Genomic DNA, 22,939 nt, shown 5'->3' with positions numbered 1-22,939 from the left:
TGTGCTCTCAGACAGAGGTTGCTGTGAGAGGGTGCTGGCTATAGTAGCTTTCTGAAGGAGCTCTGTTTGTTTACAGTCTGTCTGTTCACTTGGCACTCAAGCTGCTCTCTGCTCACTTTCAGAGTTCCCTCCAACAGGCCTCTGCAGACAGGAACACAGACAGGCCGTCAAGGTAAGTCAGATCCCTCCCTCTCTATTAAACAACCATTGATTCTCAAGAGTCTATAGCAAATTACGTTGACACGTCTTAAACAAAATGGCCCAGACTCTTTGCTTTATGTGGAGTTTGTCAGGCAACACCTTACTCAGTGTACTGTATATATGGAGCGGTGTGCTCTGAGTGGGACAGCTGGAATAGCCGTGCCCTTGAGTCCTGTCAACTCAGCCATGAATCTCAGCCCCCCCCCCCACCACCCACCTCTTCCACTGTGACCCGCTAGGGCAAATCTATACTTGTCATCACTCCTCACAGCTCTGTCTTCCAAGTGGGCATACTGTAATAAACATTATAGCCTACTGTAATGGTATGGATACAGTCAGTAGACAACTGTTATCTGAAGAAGAGTTGTTGATGAGGCTCTCATTCACAGCCTCGTACTGGAGAATTATGTTTCATCCCATGAGGAGGATTGGTTTGTGTGTGGACAACTGGTCATTTTAAAGACCCATTAGGAGGCATGCTGTTGTTGGGCAAAATAACACTAAACCGAAGTTGATGATGTATGAAAATAAATACAAATGTAAGCAATTTACTGTTGGTCTATTTTGATTACACTACCGTTCAAAAGTTTGGGGTCACTTAGAAATGTCCTTGTTCTAGAAAGAAAAGCCAATTTATTTGTCCTTTTAAAATAACATACAATTGATCAGAAATACAGTGTAGACATTGTTAATGTTGTAAATGACTATTGTAGCTGGAAACAGCTGATATTTTATGGAATATCTACATAGGCGTACAGAGGCCCATTATCAGCAACCATCACTCCTGTGTTCCAATGGCATGTTTTGTTAGCTAATCCAAGTTTATCATTTTAAAAGGTTAATTGATCATTAGAAAACCCTTTTGCAATTATGTTAGCAAAGCTGAAACTGTTGTACTGATTAAAGAAGCAATAAAACTCATCTTCTTTAAACTAGTTGAGTATCTGGAGCATCAGCATTTGTGGTTTCGATTACAGGCTCAAAATGGCCAGAAACAAATAACTTTCTTCAGAAACTCGTCAGTCTATTGTTGTTCTGAGAAATGATGGCTATTCCATGCGAGAAATTGCCAAGAAACTGAAGATCTGGTACAACGCTGTGTACTACTCCCTTCACAGAACAGCGCAAACTGATGCATATTCTAGTTACTGGGCAGGAGTAGTAACTAGATTAAATCGGGTACGTTTTTTATCCGGCCGTGTCAATACTGCCCCCTAGCCCTAACAGGTTAATGACTTGGAGAAGATCTGCAAAGAGGAGTGGGACAAAATCCCTCCTGAGATGTGTGCAAACCTGGTGGCCAACTACAAGAAACGTCTGACCTCTGTGATTGCCAACAAGGGTTTTGCCACCAAGTACTAAGTTATGTTTTGCAGAGGGGTCAAATACTTATTTCCCTCATTAAAATGCAAATCAATTTATAACATTTGTGACGTGCGTTTTTCTGTTTTTTTTGTTGTTATTCTGTCTCTCCACTGTTCAAATAAACCTACCATTAAAATTATAGACTGATCATTTCTTTGTCAGTGGGCAAACGTACAAAATCAGCAGGGGATCAAATACTTTTTTCCCTCACTGTAGCTTGAATTAATGCGTGGCAAACTCAGGACTTAACCTATCTATGTGTCCACAGCTCAACCAGTGACTACAGGAAGAGGAGGAAGTCCGAGGTAGCAGCCCAGCAGCCCAGACCAGCCAGCACCCTGACCACAAGCCAGAGTACATCCAGCAGCCTGTCAGGGCCCAATAGCACCACCAGCCACAACCCAGTCTCCTGGCCTGTAGAATCTCCCCGTAGCAGCAGTTACAGCAGCGGCCTCAACTCCTCAGGACGGCCCTCTGAACCCCCACGTAGCAGCAGTTACAGCAGCGGCCTACGCCAGCCTGTGGCAAGCTCCTTCCCTGCCTCCCCCTCCAGAGCCAAAGGTAGGGCCCACCTCTGAACCTCACTGGTTTGGTAGAACTGAGAGAAGACAGATACTGAAACAGACAGCATCAACAGTTGCTTAGACTTATTTATTTCAATTTAAAAAGCAGTGTAACGTTTGGCTTGGAATGAGAAGTTTTAAAGTGTAGTGCATGCTTTGTGCATTAATCTATGAGTGCTATAGAATACTTTATTTCCTCTGTGTACTATTTCCTCTCTGTGGCTAACAACGGTCTGCCACACAGCTATGTATAAATATGATATTCTTAGCAGCTTTTTTTATTGTGTGTCTCTCTAACCCCCCTCTGTCCTCAGCTCTTCCTGGCTGATTTCCACGTGAACCTTTTAATGTCTTCTCATGTCTCTCTCTTACCATGCTGCTCTTGGTGGATATACCTTAAGGTGGGGATATTAGCAGCACATACTCAGCCCGTTTCAGTTGTCCAGGTCCCTCCCCTGGTCCCAACCACAATACCTCACATGACTCAGTGTTTCCTTGTCTTAATGATGAGGCTATTGACTGTGTTGAGCCTCCTGAGGGCTCTGATGAGAGCCCTGATGTGTGTCTGAAGAACGGCTGGCAGGCTCATGTCCAGAGCCAGAATGCCGAGGCCTGGAGCTCTGCCGAGGAAAAGCCAGCCTCTCCCAAACTCAAGTCCTGGAGCTGTGACGACCTCCTGGCAGAAGATAGAGGATGTCCGGGAGGTTCTGTAGGTTCACAGGTTCGCTCCGAGAGTGTAGACTTCCTGTCACATGAGCAGCAGGGCAAAGATCACAGCATCTGTGACAGCCCCCGGAGAGAGCGGACACAGCACCATTCAGCCCACGATGCACCAGGCTTCCTCAAGCTGTACAAGAAGATGCACCACATCAACAGGCAGGATCTGATAGGCTCTCAAAGCTCCCAGGTCATCTGCTCTGTGAAAGCCCGGATCCTGGAGTACGAGAGCGAGCTCCACAAGGACCGGCTGGCTGGCTGGAGGGGCTTCAGCAAAGAGGTGCCCCAGGACATGGTGCACAACAGGATCTCTGAGTTTGAGAGCCTCATCCAGAAGTCTAAGTCCATGCCCAACCTAGGGGGTGAGGGTGAGGCTACCCCAGGGGGCCCGTCCGGGAGGGGCAGCAGCCCCCAGCGACGCTTCTCCATCGAGTCACTGCTAGACGAGGACCCCCCTGCCAGGAACCCCCCTGAGGGCCAGCCACACTACCCCAGGATCAATGCCCCCACTACCAACAACTGTGTGCCCATCCACATCCAGATCACTGGAGACCACCACCACGTCTACCCCCAGAGACCAGCATCCCAGCAGGAAGTCTACTCAGACAGTGATCACGACGCCATCAGGTCCAACCTCAGTGACTTCATCCAGATAGAGGGATCTTCCTTCTGTAGTGAGAGTGACTACGACCGCTGCTCTCGGACATCGTCTGAGAGCCCCTACGGCTCAGGCCACTATCACCACCACCACCGTCATCATAACCTCAACCATAACCAGCAGAAGCACCTGGTCAGCAACTGTAAGGGCCGATGCCCTGCCTCCTATACACGCTTCAGCACCATGCTCAAACACGAGAGGGCCAAGCAGCTGACAGCTGAGGACCCAGAGTCAGCCCAGTCCAAGCTGGCCTTCCTTGTGAGTCCGGTACCGTTCAGGAGGAAGAGGGGCTCCCCTCCCCACAGCCACATGCAGGCCGTCTCCACCCACAGCAGGCCCCCTCCCCGCTATAAGAGCTCCATGTACGAGGCGCTGGACGAAGCCCTGAGGGACATCTATGAACACATCCGGGCCGAGAGGAGGAGGGGCAGCCTGCCCGACAACAGAATCCTCCACAGGCTCCTGGATGAGCTGCTGCCAGACATCCCAGAGAGGAGCTCCTCCCTCAGGGCACTGTGCAGACGCAGCCCCAGCCCGGAACCCAGCACCGTCCCTGGGCCCCAGAGCCTGGAGCAGGAGCAGCCATACCCCTCTCAGCCTGACGGCATGCCCAGCCCAACCTGCTACCAGCCTGAGTACTGCCGCCTCTCACACAGTGCCTCCTATCACCTCACAGACCCCAACAACAACAGCCATGTCTGTGAAGACGACTACTACCAAGGTGGATGGTTCTCATAAACACACCCACCAGTCCCTTCCCATCTCCCCCGACCCACCTCTTTCTCACCTTATGGGTCGCCGTGGAGTGTTGTAGTTTGAGTTCTTTCCATTTCCCCTCCTGTTCCCTGCACCACTACCATTCTCCACCCGTCTTCTGAGCATTGTTCTTGAGTAGTGACCTGTGAGTGGTTCCATCTTCTGGAATGTCTGAGAAGCATGATTCCCTCCAGCAAGTCACCCGACCCCCTAACTCTGTTGTATTCATCAAGTCACCCCCTCCTAACTCTGTTGTATTCATCAAGTCACCCCCTCCTAACTCTGTTGTATTCATCAAGTCACCCCCTCCTAACTCTGTTGTATTCATCAAGTCACCCCTCCTAACTCTGTTGTATTCATCAAGTCACCCTCCTAACTCTGTTGTATTCATCAAGTCACCCTCCTAACTCTGTTGTATTGATCAAGTTACCCCCCTAACTCTGTTGTATTCATCAAGTCACCCTCCTAACTCTGTTGTATTGATCAAGTTACCCCCCCAACTCTGTTGTATTCATCAAGTCACCCTCCTAACTCTGTTGTATTCATCAAGTCACCCCCCTAACTCTGTTGTATTCATCAAGTCACCCCTCCTAACTCTGTTGTATTCATCAAGTCACCCTCCTAACTCTGTTGTATTCATCAAGTCACCCTCCTAACTCTGTTGTATTCATCAAGTCACCCTCCTAACTCTGTTGTATTCATCAAGTCACCCTCCTAACTCTGTTGTATTCATCAAGTCACCCTCCTAACTCTGTTGTATTCATCAAGTCACCCTCCTAACTCTGTTGTATTCATCAAGTCACCCTCCTAACTCTGTTGTATTCATCAAGTCACCCTCCTAACTCTGTTGTATTCATCAAGTCACCCTCCTAACTCTGTTGTATTCATCAAGTCACCCTCCTAACTCTGTTGTATTCATCAAGTCACCCTCCTAACTCTGTTGTATTCATCAAGTCACCCTCCTAACTCTGTTGTATTCATCAAGTCACCCTCCTAACTCTGTTGTATTGATCAAGTCACCCCTCCTAACTCTGTTGTATTCATCAAGTCACCCTCCTAACTCTGTTGTATTCATCAAGTCACCCTCCTAACTCTGTTGTATTCATCAAGTCACCCTCCTAACTCTGTTGTATTCATCAAGTCACCCTCCTAACTCTGTTGTATTCATCAAGTCACCCTCCTAACTCTGTTGTATTCATCAAGTCACCCTCCTAACTCTGTTGTATTCATCAAGTCACCCCTCCTAACTCTGTTGTATTCATCAAGTCACCCTCCTAACTCTGTTGTATTCATCAAGTCACCCTCCTAACTCTGTTGTATTCATTCTTGCAGGTTATTCATATTTTCTCGTATGATGTTGGTTATTTTGTCTCCCCAACATTAGTCTATTTTTATATTTATTTATGTATTTGTGTTTTCATTGGAAGTTAGCCTCTTCACTCCGTGAGACGTGTACACATTGGTCTGGTCTCCCATCGCTGAGGGCGACACACCCATACACCAAAACCATATTTACCAGCCCTCTGGTTGACCTATTTCTGATAAACCTTTCTCGTCACCGAAGGCTAATCTCGAATCTGGAATGCCTTACCAGTCGGTACAGGCGATACAATGTGTGAAAAGAAATGTTTATAAGGCATTCGTGTGCTTGAGTCTTTGTCCACAGCTCAGTCAACATGAAGCCCACCACAGGACCTGTGTCTCCACGCTACTCTATAGAGATGCAGCCGTGTGTGTGTGTGTCTCGTCTAAAAGCTTCTGTTAATAGACATAGCAGGGGGCATATGACTGGAGAGCAGCTGAGGTGGGCAGTCTAAAAAGGGTTCTGTGGGATGTTGGCATGGGGAGAGACAGAGACAGATACCCCTCTCCTATAAATGTGTTTTTCCTCAGAGGAGAGATGGGTATATCAATCTGTGTCTGCTTCTTAGCAAGTAGTAGGAGTATTTATGTCTGTATCCTGTCTGTGGTCTTGGCACAGCATATAGTGTCTGTTCCTACTGGTGGGAGAAATATCTAGTAGCTGTTGGGCTGATGATTGAAACTCCAGTTGCAGGACCATTGACCAGAGTATGCAGCCCCCTTTTACTTGACATACTACCCCAAGCAAAGAGAGGTTTTCTGGCAGCAGTCCCCACTAAGACCACATCAGCACCCAGTGCTGACCTGCAGTATAAATACTAGTGGGTGACAGGTGGCCTAGCAGTTAAGAGATTTGGGCCAGTAACTGAAAGGTTGCTGGTTTGAATCCCTGAGCCGAATAGGTGAAAAATCTGTTGATGTTCCCTTGAGCAGGGCACTTAACCCCAATTGCTCCTTTGGACTGAGTGTACAAAACAGGAATACCTTCCTAATGTTGAGTTGCACCTTCCCCCTTTTGCCCTCAGAACAGCCTCAATTCGTTGGGGCATGGACTCTACAAGGTGTCGAAAGCGTTCCACAGGGATGCTGGCCCATGTTGACTCCAATGCTTCCCACAGTTGTGTCAAGTTGGCTGGATGTCTTTTGGGATGTGGACCGTTCTTGATACACACAGGACTGTTGAGCGTGAAAAACCCAGCAGCGTTGCAGTTCTTGACACAAACCGGTCCGCCTGGCACCTACTACCATACCCCATTCAAAGGCACTTAAATATTTTGTCTTGCCCATTCACCCTCTGAATGGCACACATACACAATCATAGCTTTCACCTGGATTCACCTGGTCAGTCTATGTCATGGAAAGAGCATGTGTTCCTAATGTTTTGTCACTTGGTGTAAGTCGCCCTGGATAACAGCGTCTGCTAAATCACAAAAATGTACATTTCCATCCAGGGTGTTTGTTTCTGCTGGATATAAATGTTCTTGTTTGGAGTCATTGAGAGAGACAGGCTCGCTACGGAAAATATAACTGGATACAGTTGTATGGCACCCTATTTCCTACATATGGTCTACGTGTCTTAAAGCGAGCTGTAGGGAATCCAGGACAGTACAGGGCTCTATACCTTTCTAAAGTGGGGAGTGGTGAAGTTGAGTCTGTTTCCCACACCATACACTAGGTTAGATAAGTGTTTCGATTTTTTCTGTAGTTTTATTTTGATTCTTCACATTATTTAGCTAAAATCCCTCTTTTTGTTCCTCTCATACCCTTGCCATCGACTCCTCCTTTGCATGTTAAGTGTCTGTAGGGACTGTTCCTCTCTGTTCCTCACTGTGGCCTTCTCTCCCTCTCTGACAGACCAGGAACCCGCCAGGGGCCACTCTTACACTGATGGGGGCCGCCACACCCCCCAGATCAGGATGCCAACTCCTGAAGTCAGAGAGGTAAATAATTATATTTGGCCTCCGATTTATATTTGACACTTGTACTGAACACTGATAGAGGGATGCCATGATTGATTGTTTCTTTCCATGCCCTCAACGGAAACAGCCAGCCAGAGCTGTATATGACTTCAAGGCACAGACAGTGAAGTAAGTACAGATCAAACCCAACGTTTGCTAGTATTTCAGATTAAGACAACAATGACACATCCCTCAGCCATGACGCTAATGGTCCATGTGTTGTGCAGGGAGCTGACATTCAGGAAGGGGGAGACGGTGTACATCATCAGGCAGATTGACAACAACTGGTATGAAGGAGAGCACCGTGGACTGCTGGGGATCTTCCCCATCTCCTATGTGGAGGTTAGTGTCTGCTCTCTACTCTCCTTTCTCATCTCTCTCATCTCTCCTCTCTTCCTATCATCTCTCCTCCCTTCTCGCATCTCTCCTCTCTTCCTCTCTCCTCTCCTCTTTTTCTCTCTCCACTTCTGGCTGTCTCAATCTGGGTTTTCAATGCACAGTATTGAATAACTTTGAGTTTACATTTGTTCCCTATCCTGAACCCACAGCCTCACTCTCTTTATTCTTTAGAAAATCCCTGTCTCTAAGAAGCAGCAGCCAGCCAGACCTCCCCCGCCAGCCCAGGTCAGAGAGATTGGTGAAGCAGTGGCTCGCTACAACTTTAATGCTGACACCAACGTGGAGCTCTCACTGAGAAAGGCAAGAGCCTCTCCGCTGTCACTGCATAACTTTCACTCTCAAATAGTCTGACTGTATATAGTTCTCATCCCTTCAGTGTCTACAATTAAACTGACTTCTACCTGTGTGTGTGTGTGTGTGTGTGTGTGTGTGTGTGTGTGTGTGTGTGTGTGTGTGTGTGTGTGTGTGTGTGTGTGTGTGTGTGTGTGTGTGTGTGTGTGTGTGTGTGTGTGTGTGTGTGTGCGTGTGCGTGTCTGACAGGGTGAGAGGGTGATTCTGCTGAGCCAGGTGGACCAGAACTGGTATGAAGGGAAGATCCCAGGGAGCAACAAGCAGGGCATCTTCCCCGTGTCCTACGTAGATGTAGTGGTCAAGAAGTTCCCCACTGCCAAGAACCCCGCCCACCCCAACCAAGAACCCTCCTCTTTACCCCAGAGCCTATCCGCTGACAGGATTCACCCTGTGGGTTCGGCCAAGGTACGATGACCCCATCGGACCCCACATAACCTGACCCAAATGGCACCCTATTCTGTATATAGTGCACTACTTTTGACCAGAACCCTATAGGCCGTGGTCCAAAGTAGTGCACCGTATAGGGAATGAGGTGCCATTTAGAAGGCACACAAAATATCCACTTGGCATTTACAATCTACTGTCAGGTCTATATGGCTGGTGAATATACTGCATGTGTCTTTTAGTAGGTGATCGGTTTTGAAGAGAGGCGTACTGTAGTAGAGTACTTTGTCTCAGTTAAAACATTCTAGAACTAAGGGTGGTCTTCTCAGCTGTCTTGTTATGCATATATTAGCATTGGGGAGCTGTTGTCCTGCTTCTAAAACCAGCCACCAATCCATCAGGTTTCTTACACCAGTCACCAATCCATCAGGTTTCTAACACCAGCCACCAATCCATCAGGTTTCTAACACCAGCCACCAATCCATCAGGTTTCTAACACCAGCCACCAATCCATCAGGTTTCTTACACCAGCCACCAATCCATCAGGTTTCTTACACCAGTCACCAATCCATCAGGTTTCTAACAACAGCCACCAATCCATCAGGTTTCTAACACCAGCCACCAATCCATCAGGTTTCTTACATCAGCCACCAATCCATCAGGTTTCTAACACCTGCCACCAATCCATCAGGTTTCTAACACCAGCCACCAATCCATCAGGTTTCTTACATCAGCCACCAATCCATCAGGTTTCTAACACCTGCCACCAATCCATCAGGTTTCTAACACCAGCCACCAATCCATCAGGTTTCTAACACCTGCCACCAATCCATCAGGTTTCTTACACCAGTCACCAATCCATCAGGTTTCTAACACCAGCCACCAATCCATCAGGTTTCTTACACCAGCCACCAATCCATCAGGTTTCTTACACCAGCCACCAATCCATCAGGTTTCTAACACCAGCCACCAATCCATCAGGTTTCTAACACCAGCCACCAATCCATCAGGTTTCTAACACCAGCCACCAATCCATCAGGTTTCTAACACCAGCCACCAATCCATCAGGTTTCTAACACCAGCCACCAGTCCATCAGGTTTCTTACACCTGCCACCAATCCATCAATCAGGTTTCTTACACCTGCCACCAATCCATCAGGTTTCTAACACCAGCCACCAATCCATCAGGTTTCTAACACCAGCCACCAATCCATCAGGTTTCTAACACCAGCCACCAATCCATCAGGTTTCTTACACCTGCCACCAATCCATCAGGTTTCTTACACCAGCCACCAATCCATCAGGTTTCTTACACCAGCTACCAATCCATCAGGTTTCTTACACCAGCCACCAATCCATCAGGTTTCTTACACCAGCCACCAATCCATCAGGTTTCTTACACCAGCTACCAATCCATCAGGTTTCTTACACCAGCTACCAATCCATCAGGTTTCTTACACCAGCCACCAATCCATCAGGTTTCTTACACCAGCCACCAATCCATCAGGTTTCTTACACCAGCCACCAATCCATCAGGTTTCTAACACCAGCCACCAATCCATCAGGTTTCTAGCACCTGCCACCTATCCATCAGGTTTCTTACACCAGCCACCAATCCATCAGGTTTCTTACACCAGCCACCAATCGGTAAGGTTTCTTACACCTGCCACCAATCGGTAAGGCTTAGTCTAACTCAATCCTTGACAAACCCACACTGTACACACACAGAGTTTCTCTATGTTTAAAGGGCCATAGGTTGAGCGGAAGAGAATTGTGATGCCGACACTATGGCATTCATTGTAGAAGCCTTGTTTTCCATTAACCTGTTTAATAGAGACCTCTGTGGGTGGGAGAGCTACCAGCTGCTGCTTCTCCAGTAAGACGTGCCAGGCCCAGTTCACATTTCACACTTCATCTACAGACTTGGCAGCAACAGGGCAGGTTGCATTAGTTTAGTTACACTGTCATTGCTGTCCATGATCCTTGGGAAATCCCAACCACATTGAAGTTGACATTTTAAAATGGTTAAGGTTAAGGTTGGGGTTAGGTAAGGGTTAAGGTAAATATTAAGGTTAAGGTTAGGGTTAGGGAAGGGTTATGGTTAAGGTAAGGATTAGGGTAAGGGTATGATTTAAAGTTAGGGTTCAGGGTATGGACCAGGGTGGGAAATTAACACCAGCCACCAGCCAAATGCTGGTAGATTTTGGCATTGGCTGGTAGAATATCTAGTTTACCAGCCACGTTGGCGGGTGGTCACAGAGCATTTGGCTGGTAGAATATCTAGTTTACCAGCCACGTTGGCGGGTGGTCACAGAGCATTTGGCTGGTAGAATATCTAGTTTACCAGCCACGTTGGCGGGTGGTCACAGAGCATTTTGGTCCTCCAATCCAAAGACCACATGTAAAAAACGTGTGTGTGTGTGTGTGTGTGGCAGCTCTGGAGGAGAGAATCTCAACGCTACAGTGGTGAAAGCGGAGTGGGATACAGTGTTTTCTGGGATTGATCTTCATTATTTATTTTGGGTCAAATTTGGGCATTGACTAGCCGCTGCTGGTAAGGACGTCCCAAGGATCTCGCATACCATTAACCCCCAGGTAAAGCCTCTGTATCTTTAGCACCAGTCTCTTTTCTGTGTTAGTGATCTCAAATAATCTGACTGGAGCAGAGTCAACGTTGGTAAATAGATTTCAGAAACAACAACAGTCTCTGTCCTATGCATTCTGACCTGGCCATTCCCCTCACTTATGTTCTGCCGTATGTTTCTGTACTCTCTCTCTTTCTCTCCCAAGTCATCATCCACGCACCCTCGCTTCAGTCCACCCTCGCCTTCCCTCTCCTTCAGGACACCCCGCTCCTCCCTGTTCCCATCCCCCTCCCCAAGTACCCAGAGGGCCCACCTGCAGGCTGTCACCAATGATTGGATAAACCTGACGCTGGGCCTATCCCCTTCCGGCACCCCGGCCCCCACTCCTCCCCCATACCCTAACAGCAGTCTGCTGGCTGACCTGGAGGCCCTCAGCACCCTGGTGTCCCCCTCCCCCTATCCAGCCCCCAGCCATTGCCTGGTTTCCCCCAGCCCAGCCCCCACCTTGGGAACCCTAACCTCGACACCACGCAACCTCACTCCTTCCTTCAGAGAGGGCCACTTTATCCCCATCACCTCCCCCAAGGCTCCCATCTACCCCTGCTCCCCAGAACCCAGACCCTCCCCACTATCCTCCCTCCCCACCACCTCTGGCGGCACCTCTTTCACCTCATCACCCATCTCTCCCATGTTTGGGAGCCCCAAGTATGGCAGCGTGGTCGACTTGTCTCAGATTCAGAACAACACTAGCATCAAGCCCATTATAGACTCACAACAGGAGAAACCGTTCAACCCCTTCTCAGACACAGTGGCCCTGTCGCCCACCTCACCAAAGGCCTGCAGTCCCATCGATCTGGTGGTGTATGAGCCCAGCGACTGCCCCTCTCACAGTGACCACCCATCTCAAAGCTACCCCCTGTCTCACACCGACCCCCCATCTCAACACGAGAACATAGTAGAGCTAAATCAGTTCATCTCTAAAGAGAGGAATCAGTTCATGGAGGACTCAACTAAAGACCAGGTAGTGGACCAAGAACAGGAAGATGACCTTTGTGAGGAGCTGGTGTCCATCATTCAGGGGGGCGACCAATCCAAAGGGGAAGAGTTTTACAGACAAGCATCAGACGTGACAGAGGAGCTTCCCAAGCTCTTCATAGAGGAGGAGCCTGCTGAGAGCAGGAAGATGACCCCACCTTATAATACCTTTACCCCTGTGTGTAGGGATGGGGCAGAACAGGACAAGGTAGAGTCCTCCCTGGTGTGATCTGTGTGTCCTAACCTGACACCTGCTGTGCAAACATTTTTGCTTCCACTAACCCTACATGAACTTATTTGAAATCTGAGGCAACTTTTTTCCAACTGATTTTTTTTCTGAGAGAAACGGATTCTTGTTATGTCTGGTTAGCCAGATTGTTATTTCTGGTTTGTTTGCCACTCTCAAAAGATCCCTCAGATGGGGCTGTGTGTGTAGCCCATAACACACTTTTCCTTTTGGTCTCTCTGTCACCAGGGTTCCTCTGTACGCCTCACCTCCCCTCCCTCCCAGCAGTTCACCATCCCCACTCTCTCCACCTCGACCACCTCACCCAAACCTTTGTCTCCTCTCATCTCCCCCTGCACCACCCCTCCACTTCCAGGGGTGCTACACTCTCCCCCTCCCTACAACAAACAGTACCCCCGCCTGGAGTCTAGGTCCTCCAAGGTCAAGGTAAAGACCAGGTGCCTGTGTGACATCATGTCGTGACAACTAACTCCTCCCCTGCCCCTAATTCTCCTCTCTAACATTGACCTACTGTAACGTCTTCGCTAAGTTACTGACTACTCCTTTAACCCTTACTTCACTCTATTCACTGTGGTACTGATACTGTCATTAGTTTTTTGTTCTGTTTACTTCACACAGTCATCTTTGGTCAGTACTGCTATTGGTTGGTTCATAGATACAGTACTATGTTACAATACTACTGTAACATGCTTAGTCTAGATAAATGAATCACTGTAGGTTAGGTAACAGATTTTTAAACAATTGCAGGACTATTAAATGGTTGATAACTAAGTAACACGGCTGCCAGATAGTCCTTGTATTCTTGGAATTTTTTTATTTTTTATTTACCCTTGTCTCCAGGGTCAGTATCCGCAAAGCGACACAGAGTAGGAGTGCTGACCTAGGATCTGTCCATATAATCTTATTCATTATGATCTTAAAGGCAAACCTGATCCTAGATCAGCACTCTTACTCTGAGACCCTTTGTGGATACGGGCCCAGGTCTTATGCCAGTCTCCTCCTAGCATAGATATTACTCTTACTGTCATTAAAGGTAGACTCAGCATTATGAAGTAGATGCGTAAAGTAACCAGCATAGTGGGTCAATTTCCGCAACAACTACAAGCGTTTGGTCCCATACCTATCACACTCTAACAGCGTGAAGCGAACATGTGCACATGCGCAGATACTGTGTTTGACTTTTTGAGAGCGAAGTCTTGCATCTCGCTCATCTCAATATCTGCAGTGCTGCTCTTGGCAACGTCATTTCTCTAGCTTTAGAAGCTTTCTTTTCTCAACCCTGGCTAGGGTTGCACATTTTGGGGAATATTCAGAGGTGGAAACTTGCCGTGGAAATTAACGGGAATATATGGGAATTAACGGGAATATATTGGAATTAATGGAAATATATGCAAATTAATATTAATACCATTTAAATGTAGATGTTTTTTGCATTGGATATATTTACCATATCATATGGAGACAGGAACATAAACCTTTTACCTTGTCATAAATTGACATAATTGCAAATTATGAAATCCTTCCAATAGAAATGTAAAAAGTTACGAATTGAACTTTAATTAAATGTGTTGACTCTTCACATGGGATGATTTCACTGAACAACAAAATAAAGGGAATATTGAATGATCCCCAATGATCCATCGCATCTCCCAAAAACGTTTTCAACATAGATCTGTAAAATGATAGTCTAGAAACTAACGCTTTGGTTGTCTTCCTCTCAGGCTTCCATGTCTTCTCCCTGGACCTCCTCAATGTCCACCTCTTGAACATCAAACTCTGAGGCGTCATCATCACTGTCACTTCCCAATCTTGTTGAGGATGGCTCGTTGTCAGGCTCAAAAAGCCTCAAATTTTCCCGGATGGCCACCAATTTTTCAACCCTTGTATTGGTCAGCTTGTTGCGTGCTTTGGTGTGTGTGTTCCCAAACAAGGACCAGTTACGCTCTGAGGCGGCTAATGTTGGTGAGATTTGGAGGATGATGGAGGGAACAGGGGAAAGAGCCTCAGATCCACAAAGTCCCTTCCACCAGGAGGCTGATGAGATATGTTGGCACGACTGCCATATTGCATCTCCATCCCAAAGCCCTTGCTTGGAAGTGTACTTTGCCAGACTGCCAAGAACCTTGCCCTCATCCAGGCCAAGGTGGCGAGACACGGTAGTGATGACACCATAAGCCTTGTTGATCTCTGCACCAGACAGGAGTCTCTTGTCAGCATACTTGGGGTCCAACATGTACGCTGTGGCGTGTATGGGCTTCAGGCAGAAGTCTAAACGCTTTTTGATGTATTTCAGAACTGCAGTTTCCTCTGCTTGGAGCAACAGTGAAGTTGGCAGGGCAGTACAGATTTATTCTCTTACATCTGCAAGCAGAGTCTGAACATCATACAGGATGGCATTGTCTCCCTCAATCGGTGCAATGGCTACTGCTATAGGTTTCAGGTGTTTCAGGCTGCTTACCACGCTCTCCCAAAATACATAATCCAGGAGGATCCTCTTGATTTGGCCGTCCATATCGGCAGACTGTGATATAGCCACTTCTTGGAGAGACTCCTTCCCCTCCAGGAGACTGTCAAACATGATGACAACACCACCCCAACGGGTGTTGCTGGGCAGCTTCAATGTGGTGCTCTTATTCTTCTCACTTTGTTTGGTGAGGTAGATTGCTGCTATAACTTGATGACCCTTCACATACCTAACCATTTCCCTGGCTCTCTTGTAGAGTGTATCCATTGTTTTCAGTGTCATGATGTCCTTGAGGAGCAGATTCAATGCATGAGCAACCATGTGTGATGTGAGGGTAGGACTCCTCCACTTTAGAACAAGCAGCCTTCATGTTCGCAGCATTGTCTGTCACCAGTGCAAATACCTTCTGTGGTCCAAGGTCATTGATGACTGCTTTCAGCTCATCTGCAATGTAGAGACCGGTGTGTCTGTTGTCCCTTGTGTCTGCGCTCTTGTAGAATACTGGTTGAGGGGTGGAGATGATGTAGTTAATTATTCCTTGCCCACGAACATTCGACCACCCATCAGAGATGACTGCAATACAGTCTGCTTTCTCTATGATTTGCTTGACCTTCAGTTGAACTCTGTTGAACTCTGCATCCAGCAAATGAGTAGATAAAGCATATCTGGTTGGAGGTGTGTATGCTGGGTGAAGAACATTCAGAAATCTCTTCCAATACACATTGCCTGTGAGCATCAGAGGTGAACAAGTTGCATACACAGCTCAAGGAAGACATTCATCAGCATTTCTCTGACTAAGTTCCTCCATTGAGTCAAAAAAACTTCTGATTCCAGGAGGACCATGAGCTGTTGCTATCGATAAGGTGTCTGATTCATCATTTTCACCTCGATAGATGTTGAGGGACTTTTGTCAGAGGTTGCTTGTTGTGAGCGCTGAGGGAACTTTATGCACTTGGCCAGATGATTCTGCATCTTTGTTGCATTCTTCACATATGATTTGGCACAGTATTTGCAAATGTACACAGCTTTTCCTTCTACATTAGCTGCAGTGAAATGTCTCCACACATCAGATAATGCCCGTGGCATTTTCCTGTAAAGATTAGAAAAAAATGAGTAAAAAAAACCCAAATACAATTCAATGTACAGATAAATAGTTAAGCAGTTAGATTAAACAACTCCTTTGTAAGGTAAATGTTTTAAAATGAAACATGTTTGGAAACAAGTGAATTAATACTCATCAGTTAGCAGGCTCATGCAAGCTAAAACCCACATGGTAGCAAAAACTAAGTAGCAGAAATTGTTAACAAGTTCGAAATGATTTAAACACACTTTGCTGTAGGCTACTATTTACTAGTTAACATAAAATAATGTATGTCATATAAAATATATTCACCCCACCCAGTATTGTCATCAAAACTTACCAGAAAGCATGTAGTCCTTGGCTCAGACAGTATAGTAGTGTGGGCTCAGTAGCATCTCATTAGTGTGCAAGATCTTGAGAATCAGCTGTACATGTGATGGAAGAATGCACTGTGCTCGCAGAGGGTTGCAATTCCATTGAATTGGGGATAGTTTAACCAAAATATGCCACAAGACCTAGAATTGCCTTATGTGTTTCCCACAAAAAATGTTCACTGTTATAAACTAACTTTTTTGATGAATTTAAGCAAAATTCCACAAATTCCCAGGCTTAACTTCCCATGGAAAATCTCCGGAAAAATTAGGTAAATTTACCGGAAAGTTTCGACCCTTTGCAACCCTAACCCTGGCAGACGTACGAAATATACTGCTGCTTTATACAAAGCTGGGAGAGAGAGATCACCAAAGATGGTTACATTTCAAACTTACCACTTACACAGTAAGATCGATATGCTCTGGTTTAATACCCAATATAATTTTCTACAATTAGTGTTTAACTTTGATGACAGGTTTGGTTGCCCAGTTGTTCCCTGTTAATCACCTGGTATGTATTTTTGTGTGAGTGTGTGCGTGATCAGAGTGGTAAAGTATGTTTGAGTACTCTTCTCTAATTGTAAATCCTGGTTGTGGTTCTTTCAGCCTGTAAAGCGTGAGGTTGTTGTTGTGGGTAAGCCCCCTCGTAGCCCTGTGATGTCTCGGAGGTCCTGCGGCTCGCCCAGTAGAGCCCAGAGCTATTCCCCGTCTCATAGGGTAGGGCTGCTACCCACTATGCACCTTGTGTGACATCATCGTACGTTTGGGTTACTAGGAAACAAAGTCCTCTCTTTAAAGTTAATGTATCCCTTTCTTACTGTCCATATTTCATCAACATATCTACCACATAACATACAACACTCTCACACATATGGTCTGTAAAAATACAACCTCCTAGATATGAAGAGATTAATATCTAGGAGACAACAGATGTGTTAAGAATGCCCGCTGTAAGCAGAAGCATGCCAACCATGTCATCAAACACCAGAGGAATACCTTCGACTTTAATTCCTGACTGTCTGTCCAGTGTGCGTTGCAGCTTGGCATTGTGCGGGAACAGGAATCCCCAGTTGTGTTTGATGAACTGACAATGGGTCCCTGTTTCCCTGTGGCAAAGTGTGTGTCCCAAAGAGCACCCTATTCCCTATAGAATGCACTACTTAGGGAATAGGGTGCCATTTGGGATGTAATCATAGTGTCTGGTTTTTGGAGTGTGCCCCCTTGACAGCATCGTCTGTGGTTTTACTGCATGCCTGACGACTGACGGTTTAATTCAGGAGAATGGAATGGACTCCCCCTTTGACCCATAATTGCCTTCCCAACCTGTTAGTGTGGAAGCAAAACAGTCAATGCTTGTGGACTTGCTGCTTGCTAGGATGGCTTGTGTTAGCCTGAGTGCCAGTCTCTTTGTGCTATCAGGCCAACTCATTGTCATTCATTGTCTTGCCAATGTAGTTGGCAAGAGCACAAACTAATCTGGGACCAGTCTAGGCTTGTGTGCTGTGGAACAGGTGGAATTTAGGAATGAATGTTAGGATCTGAAATGCTTCGTTGCTCACTGTCTTCTATTCTGTCTCTGAGTGATGTTGAATAAATACTGTGTACCTCCCAGGAAGTACTTAGTCCCCAAATCCCCTTCAACCAAGCAGAGTACAGTCAGCTCTTTGTCAGCATTGTGGTTCTAGCACATTAATTAAAGCAAAGATGGTTTTGTGTTGGCTCTAGCACATTGTTGCTACAGTGATGGACGCTGATGGTGGTAAAACATACGGCAGAGGGAGACAGATAGAAACATGACATGCCTACTGTATAACACTGCATTTCTCTTCTCTCTTCTCAGCGGCCATTGTTTACCCAAGATGCCCTGAATTGTGGTGGAGAGGCGTAAGTCTATCTTCTATTTCCACATCGATTTATTTCCTCAACGTTATATAGAGCTTTAAAGCTTATTTGAAGTTAAGTCTCAGATTGAATGTGTCTAATTTGTATTATAAACTGGGTGGTTCGAGCACTGAATGCTGATTGGCTGACGGCCGTGGTATATCAGACCGTATACCACGGGTATGACAAAACCATTTCTTTTTACATTTATAATTACGTTGGTAACCAGTTTATAATAGCAATAAAGCACCTCGGAATTTTGTGGTATAAGGGCTGTGTCCAGGCACTCCACGTTGCGTCGTGCTTAAGAACAGCCATTAGCTGTGGTATATTGGCCATATACCACACCTCCTCAGGCCTTATTGCTTAAATAAGCAGTAGCAATGTGTAAATGAATCTGATGATGTGACTGTATAATCCTCACTGATGACAGTTATTATGGTCTGTAGGTTCCAGGTCCTGTATAACTATGCTCCACGTAATGAGGATGAGTTGGAGCTCAAGGAAGGGGACGTTGTTGATGTGATGGAGAGGTGTGACGACGGCTGGTTTGTAGGTGGGTCCGACGTTGTATTTATTTGCTCTATTAATATCCAAAAGATATAGACATTAATTATACAATAATTCCTGTGTAGGGGCTCTGCATGGCCATTGCCCACCCCTGTTCCGCCAGTCATTCAGAGCATTTAAAAGTTGTACTACTTAGCTGCTGCCAACAGATGGCATTCCTTGCCTTGAATTGAGTCATTAAACCAATCAGTGCACTGTGGAAGTTGTCCTTATTTTGATGTGTCAATAGTCACATATCCTCAGCCATTGTTCCATAAACAAAAACATAATGCACTACTCCACTGAAAATGCTTGAAACAAACTATATCGTTGAGATATTTCCTTTAATACCGCTATATGTTTGTTATTTTTCAAGGCACATCCAGAAGAAGCACGTTTTTTGGAACCTTTCCTGGAAACTACGTGAAGCAGCTATAACCTTTTCATACAGAATTCTCATGATGTCCAGCAAAACTGCAGTGGTTGTATAACTCAGTGGGTGAATAACCAATATATTCAGACTGCACAAAAACGTTACATTCATCTATGACTAGTTATTTTCATTCAAAAAAACTTTTCCAGGAGTGACAATGCATTTCCTAATTTGATGAATGGGAGAAGATATGAACCCAGTGGCCTTGAAGGAATATATTTCATGTTTGATTTAAGGGTATTCTACTCTACTAACTGTGATGATGTCTCAGTGTATACAGTGGATGCAACAAATAAGGTTTCAAGCAGATTTGGTCACAAACAAATGTTAGTTATTCGTGCGTAATGAGTGTTATTTACAGTGAAGGGATGCCTTATAGACTAATGGGTTTCACAATAATGAAGTAACCAAGTGCCCTATTTACCATGTATTTATTTATACATAAATATATATTTTTCTTGTTCTGGAAGTACTCTATAATTGATTATGCTAATTTACATTAGGAGAGTGTGTTATTAACATTTTTGGAGAGGGGTTGTCCTCTTGCTTCATACAGTTAAAGTGCACAGGACCTGAGCTTGGATCTGCACAGGCAGGCAGAAAGAGATGACAGTGTTGTCGTGTTAGTTTTATACAGGCGATTAGAGTTCCTCCTAAATGCACCCGTTAGCACATGGCTTTGGACAGACACATAGTTCATGTATTCAGGTCGTTACCTCCGACTGGAGCTAATGTCTGTTGACTTGTCCGGTTTTGTTTTTCTCTCCTGACATTCCTATAAGTATTAATAAAAGGAAAGAGAAGACTTTTATGTAATTGGACAATATATATTTTTTAAAAGCAATGTCTTCTTTTTACAACTAGGGTAGAGTGATCTGTTATTTAAGATCGTTCTTAAATATATGATCATTTTACAATATTCTTCTTATTGCGAACTGTCAAATTATTTGAAATTATTTAAATATCTTAGGGACAACTCACCTGCCACAAATCCTGTATAAAAGTGTTAAACATATTTGATGTAATTTAATTTACTGTCTGGATGCATTCAGCTGACTCTAAATCAGCTTTTGATTTATGCAATAACCATTCTCCCAAATACCTGCCTTTCTGTTCTAGAACACAGGGCAACAAAATGACAGAAGGATTGGAAGTGATGATGTTGTTGATGATGATGACATGTAATAAAGTCATCATGTAACTTTGTGTTCACTACTGCCTAAACACACCATACCGTATAGTCTGTCCTGCACAGTGTATGTCCCTGTGATTAAAAAACATCCACTGCCTCGATCAGTCATCAGCATGTATTTCCATTTCTTGCATTATTTCAGCAATAGCAGGTATGCTGGAGAGGTGCATAACTTTGCAAACTAGCATTTTGTCAACATGTGAAGTCATTGTCTAAGGAAAACCTCTAGCAATATCAGCAAAAAGGAGAGAAATATGAAATGTAATTGTATATAATCAGTACATCAGAAAGTCAGTAGGAAGTATGTACTGTAAGTATACACAAACACAGCGAACTATTGATATGGTGATCAAGGATCTTCATCAAGGAGGTGTGTGGCGTCAACTAGCTCTGGTCCAGAGCGTTAGTGCGACTTGCTAACACTGGGCCTTGAACCACTCTAACACCATGTCTGCCATACACAGTCACCACCCTTCCAATACCTGGAGACCACCTTCTCCCCACGGGACACAGGATGAGGTGTGGAGGCACATTCACCCTCAATGACAATATGTCTGTTTTTTCTTTGTGTAATATTATTTATCCAATAAATTCTGCCTGAATGTTTCCCTTCCTTTGTGCTCATTGTCTGAGGATTTTATTTCTCTGTATTATTCTTTAATAATTTTAGTCCTGCAATCAGCCCAATATTATCATGGTAATAACATTACCACTGACACAGTTACAGTGTGCAATGTGAAGAAGGTCCACCACAATTCTCCATTACAGTTCTGGTATTGTGAAAATAGCCTGGTTATTTCAGCTCCCAAACGATTGGCTGTTTAAATAAATGTGAAACCAGGCTTCATCCTGTAACCTACTGCGGTAGCTGCTGGCCCGATCCTCCCAGCCTGCCTACTATATCAACAGCCGGTAGCTGCTGGCCCGATCCACCCAGCCTGCCTACTATATCAACAGCCGGTAGCTGCTGGCCCGATCCACCCAGCCTGCCTACTATATCAACAGCCGGTAGCTGCTGGCCCGATCCTCCCAGCCTGCCTGCTATATCAACAGCCGGTAGCTGCTGGCCCGATCCTCCCAGCCTGCCTACTATATCAACAGCCGGTAGCTGCTGGCCCGATCCTCCCAGCCTGCCTACTATATAAACAGTCGGTAGCTGCTGGCCTGATCCTCACGGACTGCCTACTATATAAACAGCCGGTAGCTGCTGGCCCGATCCTCCCAGCCTGCCTACTATATAAACAGCCGGTAGCTGCTGGCCAATCCTCCCAGCCTGCCTACTATATAAACAGCCGGTAGCTGCTGGCCTGATCCTCACGGACTGCCTACTATATAAACAGCCGGTAGCTGCTGGCCCGATCCTCCCAGACTGCCTACTATATAAACAGCCGGTAGCTGCTGGCCCGATCCTCCCAGACTGCCTACTATATAAACAGCCGGTAGCTGCTGGCCCGATCCTCCCAGACTGCCTACTATATAAACAGCCATGATAAATAGAAGGCTCTGACCACACCGTGTCCTCAAGTTTTCCCTGGCGCCTCCATGGCAACTGCAAAAATAAAGCCCCTGGTTCAGCCAGCATTCAGGCCAGGGCAGTCCGAGGTTTCTAGAATTACGATCCTGGACCTCGGGGCAGACAGGCTGCTGTGTTTTCTTTCAGAATGAAGGAATCAGAAGTATTCCCCTGGTGCTGTTCTAAAACAAAGCCAGGGGAGACCTCCTAAAGCCTTTTTAATTGTGTTCCCTTATTTATCGGATGATTTATAAATCCCCAGACAAATCCTCCCAGCTGGTCTCTAGTCAGCGGTGCTGTGCACTATTAGAGGTTGTGCATAATATAATAACATAATGACTCTCAAAGACAGCACTTTATCTTAGAAAGCTACTGACAGTTGTGTGAATGCATCAGAGGTGTGGTCATCCCTGGGAAGAGTGATGAGAGTAAGACTAAAGAATAGAGAGAGAATATAACAGTGAGAAACATACTTTTCTGGTTTCCCAACAGGCCTTTTGAGCTGGGCAAGGAAAGGGCTCTGCGGGTTTCCTCCAGGGCTATAAAAAGAGACTATAAAAAACTGACCCTAACCTTAACCTTGACCTTAACTCTGACCCTAACCCTAACTCTAACCTAATTTTAACAAATTCTGAAATGTAATATCAGTTTGCAGGTCAGGAGTGTTCATATAGCCTTTTCCTTGTGCAATGAAGGCCTGCTCAATCTCAGGGGCTCAACCAAGCTTTAAGTCCCCACCAAATAAGGGGGCAAGTTGTCAAAGCATGCAGGCCAAGTAAAACAGGTGATTTCTGACGGATTGCTTTGGCTCTCTAATGAGACAAGCACAGACTGCACTCAAACTGTAAATGGACTGTTGGACAGAGTGAAAAGT

At 45.7% G+C, this 22,939-nt stretch overlaps 1 protein-coding gene across 11 annotated transcripts in view; it reads left to right on the top strand.

The window, feature by feature from the left end:
• Positions 1-21,158, top strand: part of sorbs2b (sorbin and SH3 domain containing 2b) — a 78,120-nt gene extending 56,962 nt beyond the window's left edge. For 9 of the 11 annotated variants that reach the window (XM_045724085.1, XM_045724083.1, XM_014212798.2 and 6 more), the window contains 14 exons: positions 123-172; positions 1,835-2,127; positions 2,531-4,225; positions 7,477-7,562; positions 7,669-7,709; positions 7,808-7,922; positions 8,151-8,279; positions 8,520-8,735; positions 11,505-12,542; positions 12,810-13,007; positions 17,104-17,214; positions 18,338-18,381; positions 18,828-18,934; positions 19,304-21,158. In XM_045724085.1, the coding sequence (XP_045580041.1) occupies positions 123-172; positions 1,835-2,127; positions 2,531-4,225; positions 7,477-7,562; positions 7,669-7,709; positions 7,808-7,922; positions 8,151-8,279; positions 8,520-8,735; positions 11,505-12,542; positions 12,810-13,007; positions 17,104-17,214; positions 18,338-18,381; positions 18,828-18,934; positions 19,304-19,365 (4,185 nt within the window). In that variant the 3' untranslated portion in view covers positions 19,366-21,158. The remainder of the gene's footprint in view (positions 1-122; positions 173-1,834; positions 2,128-2,530; positions 4,226-7,476; positions 7,563-7,668; positions 7,710-7,807; positions 7,923-8,150; positions 8,280-8,519; positions 8,736-11,504; positions 12,543-12,809; positions 13,008-17,103; positions 17,215-18,337; positions 18,382-18,827; positions 18,935-19,303) is intronic. The other 2 variants (XM_045724084.1, XM_045724088.1) reach the window with 2 other exon arrangements.
• The last annotated feature ends 1,781 nt before the right edge of the window (positions 21,159-22,939 follow it).

Source organism: Salmo salar, chromosome ssa09, assembly GCF_905237065.1.
Source record: "Salmo salar chromosome ssa09, Ssal_v3.1, whole genome shotgun sequence".
Classification (NCBI taxonomy): domain Eukaryota; kingdom Metazoa; phylum Chordata; class Actinopteri; order Salmoniformes; family Salmonidae; genus Salmo; species Salmo salar.
The sequence above is the reverse complement of the archived record's forward strand: the minus strand, read 5'-3'. Positions and strand labels throughout refer to the sequence as shown.